Raw genomic sequence first — 12,994 nt, 5'->3', positions numbered from 1 at the left:
CTGGTCTTATCATTCAGCAGAGTGAGGCAGTAGCCTCAGCAGGAATGTGCAGGAAGCAGTGGCAAGCCGATGGTTTGACCTACACCCTCTAAACCAGCCTGCTGTCCTCAGATGCAATGGAGTCACCAGGACTGAAGGTAAGATTCTGCATGTGGAATTGGGTGGAGACCACATGGATTCCAGTCATCAGCAGATGTGGAGTTCTGAGTCATCCCTAGTAGGCCTTGCCTTGGTGGATCACACAAAAGTTTCCCTAGCCTTGCACTGTCCTCCAAATCCAAGAACTTCCCCTTCATAAAATGGATTCAATCCTTCTACTTATGACTTAAACAGTTTGGGTGATTACTTTTAAAGTCCAACTACAGAAGCAAAGGTCTTCAGTGATGAAGGCTGCTCATCACATGTCCCTCCTGGCCAAGATTATTCATTGTCACTTTCTATGAGACCTATCTTTGGGCTGAAAGAGTCTAAAATAGACAGTCAAAAAGGCACATTTTTTTCTCCTGGGATGCCCTGAGAGCTGGGATGCGTGTATGTATGTGTGTTTGGTGCTTTATATTCAATGTCACTGAGAAATACCCATGGAATTTTGCACTTCTGATATGAAAAGCATAAATCTGTTGCTCCAGAGGAGTCTCCAGTTGTGCTAGACCTTCAGGCATAGGCAATGCGCTGTGGCCATTCAGGTCTGCATTACTACTTAGAAACACGTTCCTGTGCCTTTGGATGGGCAATGCAATGGGGAGAAAATTAGACAGTTGTGAATAATAATATGCGTGCAATGCAAAACAGGGCAAAATAATACTTGGCAGGGAGGAGGGGAACTTGTTCCACTTGTCTTCATCATGAAAAAAGAATGCAATGGGTTGTATCCAATGCTAGCCCTACTCAGAGTAGACCTATTGAAATTAATGGACAAGACCAACTTGCCCAACATTAGTTGTGGGCTACATTCAAACAACGCTTTATTCCATTCCCCCAAACTATTAATTTGCACATTATATTTGCGCTTTCAAATTAAGTAAAAACCACTTCCTGAAATCTGGCAGAATATAGCAGAAGGTTAGCACTCATTTCCATGTTATTTGATTCCAGGGGGAAAAAATCCATTTGCAACCCCCTTAACCCAGAAAATTGTGGTAGTAAAGTGATGAAATTTTAAGCAGTTATACCATATTACAATTCCATCCTGCTGTTTGTAAGGGGAAGATGTGGGGGAACAGAAGCTTGAATGTGCAGAAGGGGTGGGGAGTATTGGCGTTGTCCAATGATGTTCATCTTTATGTCATGCCACACCCAGTGGTGTGAATGACATTCAGCATGACATGTATTGTAGGGGTTTGGGCTAGATCAAAAAAGCCACTGTGGTAAAAAAAGCCACAGCTTCATAATGCCACAAGTACTGCCACATGAAAGGAACATTAGAACAGGACAGAAATGCTGGTTTTACAATCGGGAAAACTGATGCAACGTACCCAGGATCTGAATAAACCCGTGGAGGAGACCCATTAATTCCAATAGTTCACTTAGATATTAGCCCTTGTGTTCATTGACAAAGAAACCCAGCACAGACCAAGGAATTGGTAAAACACCTTTGATTTCTCTGTCCACTTCCCCCAGCTTCCCCCAAAGTTCCTCATTACTATACATACCGGGAAAAGCACTGCTGAGGATTTATTACAATGCATAGAAATCGGGGCAAAGTCATACAGGGACTTCAGGACATCTCTGTTGAAAGAATTCCAAGGGACAGAAGCAAATTGCTCTGTGACAGAGGTCTCTGGGCATGTGCAGACATCCTCATCGTTAAATCTGCCAGAAGGAGAAAACTCTTGTCTCAGGAAGGGAAAAAGAGAAAAAGGCAAAGCCTCATGACATCAAAAACAGCTTAGTAGTACAGCACCTGCAGAAGGTTCCAGGTTCAATACCTAGAATCTGCAGGTGGAGCTGGGAAAAGACTCCCTGCCTAAAATCCCCAAAAGCCACTGCCAGTCAGAGTGGACAAAACTGAGCTAGATGGGCCAAGGATCTGATTCAATATAAGGCAGCTTTCTATGTTCCTATTGAATTCAGTCCTTCCTTCAGAATTCTGGGGACCAGAATCTTGCTTTATTTTAAGGGGCAGAGTGATAGTTCAGTAGAGCAGAGCAGCTGCTTTGCATACAAGAGGTTCCGTCCCCAATGGTATCTACAGGTAGGACTGTGAGTGTCCCCTGTTGATCGTATGTTAAATTAGGCTTTAAATAACCCTAATTAAACTTTAGCCCTGTCCCACAAATTGATTCTGGGGCTGGATTCAAGCTGGGTTGGGTTTTCTCTGCATCAGCCCAGTTTGGGTCAAGGTGGCCCTACCAGAGACCATTTTGGTGGGTCCTCCAGCAAGCCAGTTTGTTCCTCAGTTAATGATCTCACATTAGGGCAATTATAATTACCTGTTTACTAGATTAAAATAGCGATGGAGGTAGCCCAAATCTATGGCGCTCTTACACAGCTCCAGCTCCGTCTGGGGGTAGTAGTGGATGTAGTTCACACACATCTCTTCCATAATGCCAAAACCGCCCTGTAGGTTGCAGAAATTGAGAAGATGATGTGAATGGAGGGACCCAGCTCTGTTGATTCCTCCCATGAGGGAGGCCTGTCCCATTGCACACCAAACCCAAACTCTCATATTCCATAGTCTTTCCTTCATTCCATGCCCTTGGTGGCCAAGGCTCAGATCCTATATCCACTCATTTGGGAGTAAACCCCATTCAGTCCAACAGGACTTCCTTCTAAGTAGACATGGTCTCACTTGCATTACACCCTCGCCCAGTTTCAGAAGGAGGCCAAAAATCATAGTGTTCTATGTTACAAAACACAATATTAAAAAGTTATGGGATCAAGCAATCCACATTCTGCAAAAGGGTGTCTATAAACAATGTAGATTAAGAGTGGGAATTTGTACTACTGTTTATTTTGAATACTTCGTTCTGGTTTTGCATGTCATATGCAGTGTTAGACAGAGAACGAAGGCAGCACCCCTTTGGCTTTTGGGTTTTTGCATATCTTCACAAGTGGCACAAATCCATACTGTATCCCAGAACCTATCCAGAGATGCTCACCACAGTTGCCTTAGTCCTGTCTTCAGTGTTGTACATGCAGGTGGTTCTGAGCACATCACCCTGTTGATAGAAAAACACATATTTGAAACTGGATCGGGAGCAGGGAGCTTTTCAGCTTGAGGGCTACATTCTCTAATGGATAACTTTTTGGAGGTCATATGGCTGTGGTGAGTGGGGACAGAGGTGAAAGTGGGCAGGTCAATGGATTTGAATTTTACCCATGTGCAGTAGGTTACTTTCTACACACACACACACACACACACACACACACACACACACACACACACTCCTTTCTCAATCCTCCTTCCAGGCAAGCAAGAGGCATTATCAGAGTTCAAGGACATATTTACAGTCATGGAAAAACACTCGGGGAGGGTGTGAAGCCAAGCTGTTGAGGGGTGTAGCTGGTGAAAGTTGCAAGGGTCAGACAGAAAGGACTGGAGAGCTGCATTTGGGCCCCAGGCTTGGGGTTCTGCAGTCCTATAGTAAATGGACATAAGTGAGAGCAGGATGCTGGGCTAGAAGGGCCTTTTTGCCTGATCCAGCTGGGCTCCTCTTATGTCCTTATCTCTTCCAGCTAAATCACACTTCCCTGTCTCCTATTCTCACCCATGCAGGGGGTTTCTGTGCATATTTTCATCCCTTTTTGTCTTATATCTGTTTAGTTTGTCATGTTTGGATAGCTGAGAGCCCCAGCCAAAAAGGCAGTCTGTGTCGAGAGAAAACCCTGGAAATAAACAGAAAAGCACCAGAGAGCTGGTGTCTGCATCACCTGCCCTCACTTCCTCTTGGGACACTAATGCTTTTCAACAGAGTTCCTTCTGGGGAGAATAACCAGCTGGGCCTGTGCATCTGTGACACCAGGGCTCTGCAGCAAGAGAAAAAGTGGCAGGGATCCACGCCATGCCATCTGGTGCCTCCACTCATGTAACGTTCAAGAATCCCTGCCTGAAACCCCGGAGAGCTGCTGCCAGTCAGTGCAGAGGACACTGAGATAGATGGGCCAATCAATATGAAAGAGACTCAGTAAAAGTATTTAAATACAAGACAAGCAACAAGGAATATAAAATAACAAAATTGCAGCAAACTCACCAAATCACACTGGGTATGTATTTATGAGCAGCACATGGAGTGTTAGGGGAGGGGCAGTTCCTCTGATTAGGAGACATGTCATGATCTTTCAGGGGTAATTTGTCTACCTTTGGTCCCCAGCCTGCACTTAGCTTTCACCTGCGGCTCCTAGAAGCTGTCAGCATATGACAGCGGCCACACCCCAGGAACAGCTTCAACTGGCCTGCTAAACCAGGTGAGGGGAGCAGATGGGTCACAAGCTCCTGGTGTGTGAGGGACTCTCCCTGCCTGTGAAGACAGGCTCCAGCAGATTAAGCAGATGAAACCAATAGTAGGCCCAGTGGTCAAGAAGGCAGTTTCTGAATGCACTGTAGAGGGAAGTGATGGGCAGGTGGGGCTTCCCAACCTGGGAAGGGAGCTCATGTAGGAGAGAAGGAAAACTCTGATCCTAAACCTCCACTGCCTTGTGGGATATCTTCAGGAGAAGAAAAGGCCAAGGTGTAAACTCTGTACAAATACAGAGTGGAATCTTGAAGGTGGTTGGATGGTGCCTTGTATGCCTCCTTCTGGCAACTCCTGTAGCCAAGCTGGTGCCAAACGTATTGCTTTGCTTTCCTTTGGACCACATCAGCGAAGCTGAGAGGGTGGTCTTGTTGTGTGGGCAGCCCAGGACCTCCATTCACACTGCCCAGGCTCTGAACCCCAGGGGAGTAACTTCTGTGCTGCTAACACAATGGTTTGACTTCACCCCAGAGGTGCACTCCATTGTCTCCTGAGACAGATTGATGCCAGCAACAACTCATGCTCTCGCAACAACAGAGGTCCCTAGCATTCCATCTCTTGCTTGGAAGCCTGGTCAAATCTCTTCCCCCCACATGCACTTGCTCAAATCCCTTGCCTAGAGGCAAGCCCATCTACAACCAAGCACTCAGTTGGAGCAGCTGTTGTCACATCCCAAAGGACTGACCCAAAGGGAAACTTTTGGTGTGCATATGCCCTTTGGAGTTTACCCCATCACTCAGAGGGTTACCCTCATCCATATCCCTAGGACTGATGGGTATTATTAATGACTAATAAGGTGGCAGAGTGCCCCCCCTAACCCCTCCTACAAAGGATTAAACAAAACATCATTTAGACATGTGCTTACCGGGAAAACGGTCACAATTTTCTTTAACATGCGGATCTCCTAAAATAAAGCAGGAGATAGGAGTAGAGAGATGTACAGGTAAGCAGAGGGTAACTGAGGTGGAAGGGAAATGTGATGGAAGGCCTTGAGGGTGAGAGATATTGCTTGGCAGGGTAGAGAACCTCTGTCCCTTAACTGCAGGGCACTCTAGGCTTATTTTAAAATGCATTGGAATCATAGAATTGTAGAGTTGGGAGGGGACCCATTGCGCCATCTAGTCCAACCCCTGCAAGGTACGAATCACAGCTGAACATCACATAATAATAATAATAATAATAATAATAATAATAATTTATTTATATCCCACCCTCCCCAGCCGAAACCGGGCTCAGAGCTGCTAGCAACAGTAAATGTAACACAGTTTACATAAAATCACAATCAATTAATTGAAATTCAGAATCAAATTACGGTAATGGCAACCATTGGGCTAGCATTCTATGAGGATTACAGAAGGAGGCGGTCAGGCTGTGCCTTGGCCAAAGGCCTGGTGGAACAGCTCTGTCTTGCAGGCCCTGCGGAAAGATGTCAAGTCCCGCAGGGCCCTAGTCTCTTGTGACGGAGTGTTCCACCAGATTGGGGCCACAGCCGAAAAAGCCCTGGCTCTGGTTGAGGCCAGCCTAACCTCCCTGTGGCCCAGGGCCTCCAAGATGTTTTTGTCTGAAGACCGTAAGGTCCTCTGTGGGACATATCAGGAGAGGCGGTCCCGTAGGTACGAGGGTCCTAGGCTGTATAGGGCTTTAAAGGTTAAAACCAGCACCTTAAACCTGATCCTGTACTCCACCGGGAGTTAGTGCAGCTGGTATAGCACCAGGTGAATGTAATTCCACGGCGAGGACCTTGTAAGGAGTCTCACCGTGGCATTCTGCACCTGCTGGAGTTTCTGGGTCAGTCTCAAGGGCAGCCCCACGTAGAGTGAGTTACAATAATCAAGTCTGGAGGTGACCGTCACGTGGATCACAGTGGCTAGGTCAGGGCGAGAGAGGTACATAGTCTGTATATAATGACTATTAAAGCTGTACCTGGAAGTGAGGGCTGTAGTGCTTGTCGATGTTGACAATTTCCACTTCTCTCCCTTCTCTCGACAACACCGTCTCCACGCTCCTCCCTGTCAGGTGGGTGTGAAGTTGGGAAGCAAAGATGTGGATCCCAGAAGGTGGCAGTGCCTGGCAAGACAAGTCGCACAAATATTTGTGGCCCAGAGGATTGAATCGCAAATGGCAAATGCTTTCAAGTGGAAGGGAAGGTGGCTACTCAGTTATCAGAAATCAGTGTGGAACACCAAAAAAGGGCTAACTACAAGTTGTCTCATGTAGTGGTTTCACTACACAATATCTAGAACTGGCATTGTTTCCCCCCTGGTTTCGACACAGGTCACGATTCTGGGGAAGGGAAATAGCTCAGGGGTGGAGCATCTGCTTTGCATGCAGAAGGTCCCAAGTTCAACCCCTAATGGCATTGCCAAGTACGGCCAAGTGAGGCCTCTGCCAGAAACCCCGGAGAGCTGCTGTTGGCCAGTGTAGAAGGACTGTTGCTCTGACTTTATACAAGATCAACTTCCTTTGTTCCTATTTAATTCAGCCCTTTATTGAGAACCACGAGGACTAGAATCATACTTTATTTGTTGGTGCAGGGCCACAGCTCAGTCATAGAGCGGGTGCTTTGCGGGAAGAAGATCCCAGGCCTGGGATTGCCCCCTGCCTGAAACCCCACAGAGCTGCTGCCAGTGTGCTTAGACACTACTGAGCTCGGTGGACCATTGGTCTGACTCAGTAGAAGGCAGCTAGCTCCCTGTGTGCCTCGTTGGCTATGCTTGCCTAAAGGTAAACATACTCGCCTGCAGCGGTGGAGTGTTCCCTGCCTGCGACCCTGACCCACTGCTTCAAAGCGGGGCACACTCCCAGCACCCCGCAAGTCCAATGTCACTTTACAAGACTCTCAAAAAAATGACACTGGGCTCAAGGGGTGCGGTGAGCAGGCCTGCTCCCTGGCCCCTGCAAGCCTAGCGCTGCTTTTGAGAGCAGCACTGCTTACAGGAAGAGTCCCTGTAATTTGTTGCGTCTTTCTCCTGATGCCCTCCAGCTTTTGGGGTGGGATGGTGGCTGAGAAGGATGCAACAGGCATGTGCCGTGGCCCCTGTGAGCAACACCGTAGCAAAAGCAGCGCTGGGCTTGCAGGGATCAGAGTGCACGCCTGTTGCATCCTGCTCAATCACCCTCCAGCTGGAGGGTGCTGAGAAGGAGCCAACAGCTCACGGCGGAGCAGGGCGCCTTGATGCAACCCCCCAAAAAACTGCACCCAGGTGATAGCTCACACACACACACACACACACCGCTATTCCCCTGCTCACCAGCTGAGTGCATTTATCAGTGCAGTAGCCAGTCAGGTGGAAGTGTGTTTCGCCTGGTGGAATGGCCATCACCGGTGTGTAGACCAAGCCCAGCTCCATGATCCCTGCATTGTAAGGCCGGAGAGAGGCTGTGTAATACAAGCGGATCCCTGAGGAATCACGGCGACCTGTCAAAGTTTGAAAAGAAGAAGAAGCTCATGTTAACGAGAGTTGCAGAACAGCCTTCAGTGTTGGGCGTAGAACTAGGCAGTCTCTATGATCATCTTCATAGGTACAGGCAGCAGATCTTGGAAATGAATTAAGCCTTACAGGGGATGGTCTGATGATTCTACCCTTGCTATGGTGCTCACACATCACATTGTTAAACTGTGGAACTCACTCCCACAAGAGGCTGTGAGGGCCATAAGCTTGGATGGCTTTAAAAGAGGAATTGACAAACACATGGAAGACTACCAATGCTTGCTAGCCACAAAGGCTGTGCTCTGCCTCTACCGCTGAAGGCAGAGTGCTGCTGAATACCAGAAACTGCAGGAAGGGAGGGTAATGTTGAGCTCAGCTCTTGCTTATAGGCTTCCCATTGGGGGGTTTTGTGTGGCCTCTGAGCTAACAGGGCTTAGATGCACCCCCTTTGGCCTGATCCAGCAGAACTATTCTCATGCTTTTATGTTATGTTCTTATGGATATATTTTAAAATATATATGGATCTGGGATTAGGTTTGATGTGTGTGTGGGAATACCCTGAATGTTTTGGTTGTGGTTGCTTTAAAAATGTTATTATTTAATCTGTGGCTTCCATCAGTGAGTGGGATGTTGCAGTCCTGCCTTTCAAAAATATAGATGAGTTTTAGATTTTTCTCTCCTTTGTTTTTAATGTGATGGGTTATCTATTTATTGCAGGTATTTTTTATTGTTTTGTAAAAAAAGAAGTCACTAATATGTTGTAAAATACTACTACCACTACTACTACTAATCTAAACTCCATACCTACTAACTTTAAGAAAGTTATAAACAAACCTGCTTCTTTCATAACTCAGGGATTATGAGCTGTACACACACCATAGTGGGTGATGTAAGATCTTTCTCTGCCTGGGGCCGTAATTAGCAGCCAATCCAAGTAGAATCTGCTGTCTTGGGCCCCTCTGAGTTTGCTTGAAATGTCACTGCTGTTTAATGGCCCCTCTGGGCACCTGACATCCTGCAAACTGCATACTAGATGGAGAAGGATGGTGGGGGAAAGGCTTTCAGAACTTGCAGTCCTGTGATACATGCCCCCTCATCAGCCCCCTCTGACCTCATCTTGACTCCAGATGTTCTGCTCATTGTGTGTGTGCTCCTTCTGAACCAGCAGGAAATCCATAACTGTATCTTATTCTTTTCTCATAGCAGGACTGATGATGGAAGAAGCATCAGAAGAACATGTTGCTGGCCAATCTTGGGGTTGGGCTGTTCTCATGCCCAGTAGGTGCCCCCATCAAAATGAGCCCACTTCATACTCGCCAACATAATCTCTGCCATCCTCACTGCTAAGCCAGATGTGAAGAGCACTCCAAAAAGATGTTTACCTCCCCCACAGTTGAAGAAGAAAATGAGAAGAGCCTGGCTGCTGCACCAGGTCAAAGGGGGAAGCATCTAGTTTAGCATCCTGTTCTCACAGAAGCATAGAGCTGGAAGGGATCCTGAGGATCATCTAATCCAACCCCTGGCAATGCAGGAATAGGCAGCTGTCCCTTATGGGTATTGAACCTGTGACCTTGGTGTTATCAAAACCACACTCCAACCAACTGGGCTATCCAGCAGTAGTCAGCCAACAAGATGCTCCAATTGGAGTCCAAGCAGGACCTGAGTGCAAGAGCAACACTCTCACCACTTGCAGTTCTCAGTAACTCATTTTCAGAGGTTTTTGACTCTCGAGATCAGACCCAAACTGGCTAGTTTCCCAATCCCCATGTTAAAGCCATAAAGGAAGATAATCTGATTTTGGCCAGGACATCCATCTCCTTTTATGTCCCTGTCTCCAAACTGGGCACAACAGATGGTTAAGAATAAATGAAGGAGGTGTTGGTTCAACAGAAAGAACCAAACCCCATTATTTATAGATGAGTTGCTTCCCAACACCCTGTGACTGTTGAGCAGCACAGATGCTGGGGCTTTCTAAAAATACTCAGAGGAAGTCAAGGAGCAGGCAACTTTGTGTTTATGGAAATGCAGCCACTTTGCATTTTCTTATCCCTCTCCCCACACCTCCCTGAAGCCAGCTTGCTGTCACAAAATGTGGTAGAAGCAGGAGAGGCTGCCCCTTCACTCATTATTTTGAGAGGCACCTTTTCATTCTCAGCCTTGTAAGCTCAGCCAAGCAGCTAAGTGGCATTTGGGGGAGGGTGGGGAGGAAACAGCAGCCACAAAGTCTCTTCTCTGAGGTTTGAGGGATGCATAAGCAGCCTGCCCCATCCCGCCCCCCAGTCAAGGAATGATCTAATCCAACTCCCTGCAATGCAAGAATCACAGTGAAATAACACCTAACAGATGCCAATCCAACCTCTGTTTAAGAACATCCAAGGAAGGAGAGTCCACCACCCTCTGAGTCTGAGGGAGTCCAAACCACTGTTGAACAGATATTACCACCAGAAAGTTCCTGTCATTTGAATTCATTGTTTCAGGTTGTAGCCTCCAGAGGAGGAAAAAACAAGCTTGCTTCACCTTCCATGTGACAATCCTTTAGATATTTGAAGATGGCTATCATATCTCCTCTCAGTTTCCTCCTCTCCAAGCTAAACATGCCCAACTCCCTCAACTGTTCCCCATAGGGCTTGGTTTCCAGACCCTTTATCATTTTGATCGCCCTCCTCTGCAAGTGTTCCAGCATCTTTCTTAAATTGTGGCACCTAGAACTGGACATAGTACTCCAAGTGGGGTCTGACCAAGGCAGAATAGAGTGGCACCGTTACTTCACTTGATCCAGACACTACTGTTGATGCTGCCTAGGATAGCATTCACTTTTTTGCTGCTGCATCATGCTACTGACTCATGTGAAGCTTGTGGTCTATTGAGACCACTAGATGCTTTTCACATGTAATTCTGTGATGCCAGGGGTCCCCTATCCTCATTCCAGACCCTTGATAATATTGCTTATTATTTATTTATTTATTTATTTAATAAATTAAATAAATAATACAACCCTTCATCGGACAATCACAGGGCGGTGTTCATGTTTCAAATGTAAGTCACATGTAGACCTTTTAGATAACAAGTGACTAATAAGTCTTAACACCACCACCACCAAAGTTTTGTTTACCTTTGAGTTCCAGGGGATTGTGGTAATGGATTTCCAGCCGCATAAACTTGGAAGAACCAGGGCCCCCAAATGCAAGCCCTGCATCCTCTGGGTAGTAAAAAGCCTAAAAGAAGGAAAGGGGGAGGGAGAGTTAACCAGATGGATAGTAATCATCATCATGCCCCCCACCCCCACCCCAATATTGCACTTCTGATGCTGACCCCCAAGGGGGGGAGTATCAGGCAGAGCTCACGACTTTTGGAAACCTGCAATGCAGAAAGGGAAAGCCCTAGCCCAGAGCTTTCCAAACGTTTCAAGCTGGCGACACTGTTTTTCGATATGCATCAATTCGTGACACAGTAATTCAGTTTTCCTAGCAAACAGGAGGTTAAACTTTCCAGCCCCAGGAGGAGCACAGGGAGCATTCACGTGGCATACCTACACATTGCAGCCGACACACTAATGTGTCCCGACACACATTTTGGAAAGCTCTGCCCTAGTAGCCCCCAATGATCTCTTTCCAGGATGTCTGAAGGTGTCTGTTGCTGCTGCCTATCAGGCAGAGTGAACGGTCATCCCACAATACGTGGGCAATAGTGGAAGATGCCCGTTTTGTGGGGGTCACTGGAAAGTTGCATGAATTCATTTCCATTAACTGATGGGAAACAGTTCAAAGAGAATGGAATGGGAAGAAACTTCTGCCCCAGCCCTGTATTGGGCAGCTATCTCGATCTGACACACCTGTGCACCCATTGCCCAGGCAGCAAGCACGTGCCGGCAGTAGTTCAGGCGTTCTGGCTTCATCTTGGAGTCACAGGGCCCATTGTAGTGTGGGAAGGTGTTGAAATTGGCCGCGCACTGGAAGACCTCCATGTGGTGGACAATAGCTTCGTTCCCCTCTGTGATGACCGGTTCATACTGCAAAGAGAATCAGTGTGGTGTGGTGGTTAGTGTGGTCTAGGATTTGGGAGAGACCAGGGTTCAAATCCCTCCATTGGCCATGAAGTTCACTTGGTGACCTTGGAAGCCAGTCTCTGCCTTTCAGCCTATCCTACGTCACAGAGTTGTGGAGATTAAATGAGGAGGGGGAGAAAGCCGTGTCTGCCACTGATCATCCTCAGCACTGTCTTCAGATCTAGGCTTTGGGAGACAATGGATGTAGTATTTGAAAAGAACAAAATGGAACAAAACAGTGAAAGGCCACATATACACCATACATTTAAAGTGCTATGATAAACAGCCATGGCTTACCACAAAGGATTCTGGGAGATGTAACTTGTTAAGGGTCTGAGAGTTATTAAGAGACCCCCTATGTCCCTCTCAGAGCTACAATTTAAAGAGCTCCCTGTGAAGAGGGATTGCTGTTTAAAACTCACACTTCCCTTTTTCCTCTTCTTTCCCTAACCACCTTGTGGGGGTGTGGGTTGCTATATGGACAGCTGTGACTTTGAGATCTGCTGAGTCATGGCTTTCCTTCCCCCTCCCCCTCCTACCTCTCTTGTAACCTGCAAGGTGACAGGGTCTGACTAACAGCTCTCCATAGCTGATGACTAAGGAATTCTGCAGGAATTGCCCTCTAGGCTGATTGACTTTCCCCCTCATTAGCTCGATTCTCAAATTTCGCTCTCATCCTGTTGGGAGGGTGGGGGTGGGGGTGGGGGGGCAGTTCTGCAGCTCCTACAAACCCTCCCATAGCAGAAAGTGTAACAGTGCTGAAAGGAAGGCGAGACTTGAAATATAAAAAAGGTGGAGATGGAATTCTTCGGGCCTGAAGGTAAAGGGATCCCTGACCATTAGGTCCAGTCGTGGCCGACTCTGGGGTTGTGGCGCTCATCTCGCTTTATTGGCTGAGGGAGCTGGCATACAGCTTCTGGGTCATGTGGCCAGAGCTGCACACGGAAACGCCGTTTACCTTCCCACCGGAGCGGTACCTATTTATCTACTTGCACTTTGATGTGCTTTGGAACTGCTAGGTTAGCAGGAGCAGGGACCAAGCAATGGGAGCTCACCCCGTTGCA

At 47.2% G+C, this 12,994-nt stretch overlaps 1 protein-coding gene across 3 annotated transcripts in view; it reads right to left on the bottom strand.

Moving 5' to 3' along the window:
- DBH (dopamine beta-hydroxylase) overlaps positions 1–12,994 on the bottom strand; it is a 34,495-nt gene that overhangs the window by 3,625 nt on the left and 17,876 nt on the right. For all 3 annotated transcript variants that reach the window (XM_079961327.1, XM_079961326.1, XM_079961325.1), the window contains 8 exons: positions 11,718–11,894; positions 10,998–11,100; positions 7,706–7,872; positions 6,378–6,521; positions 5,320–5,358; positions 3,102–3,161; positions 2,433–2,560; positions 1,653–1,812 (listed from right to left, as the gene is read on the bottom strand). In XM_079961327.1, the coding sequence (XP_079817453.1) occupies positions 1,653–1,812; positions 2,433–2,560; positions 3,102–3,161; positions 5,320–5,358; positions 6,378–6,521; positions 7,706–7,872; positions 10,998–11,100; positions 11,718–11,894 (978 nt within the window). The remainder of the gene's footprint in view (positions 1–1,652; positions 1,813–2,432; positions 2,561–3,101; positions 3,162–5,319; positions 5,359–6,377; positions 6,522–7,705; positions 7,873–10,997; positions 11,101–11,717; positions 11,895–12,994) is intronic.

Source organism: Podarcis cretensis (genome assembly GCF_951804945.1).
Source record: "Podarcis cretensis genome assembly, chromosome: Z".
In the NCBI taxonomy this organism is placed as follows: Eukaryota; Metazoa; Chordata; class Lepidosauria; order Squamata; family Lacertidae; genus Podarcis; species Podarcis cretensis.
This window is presented reverse-complemented; position numbering and strand designations above follow the sequence as displayed.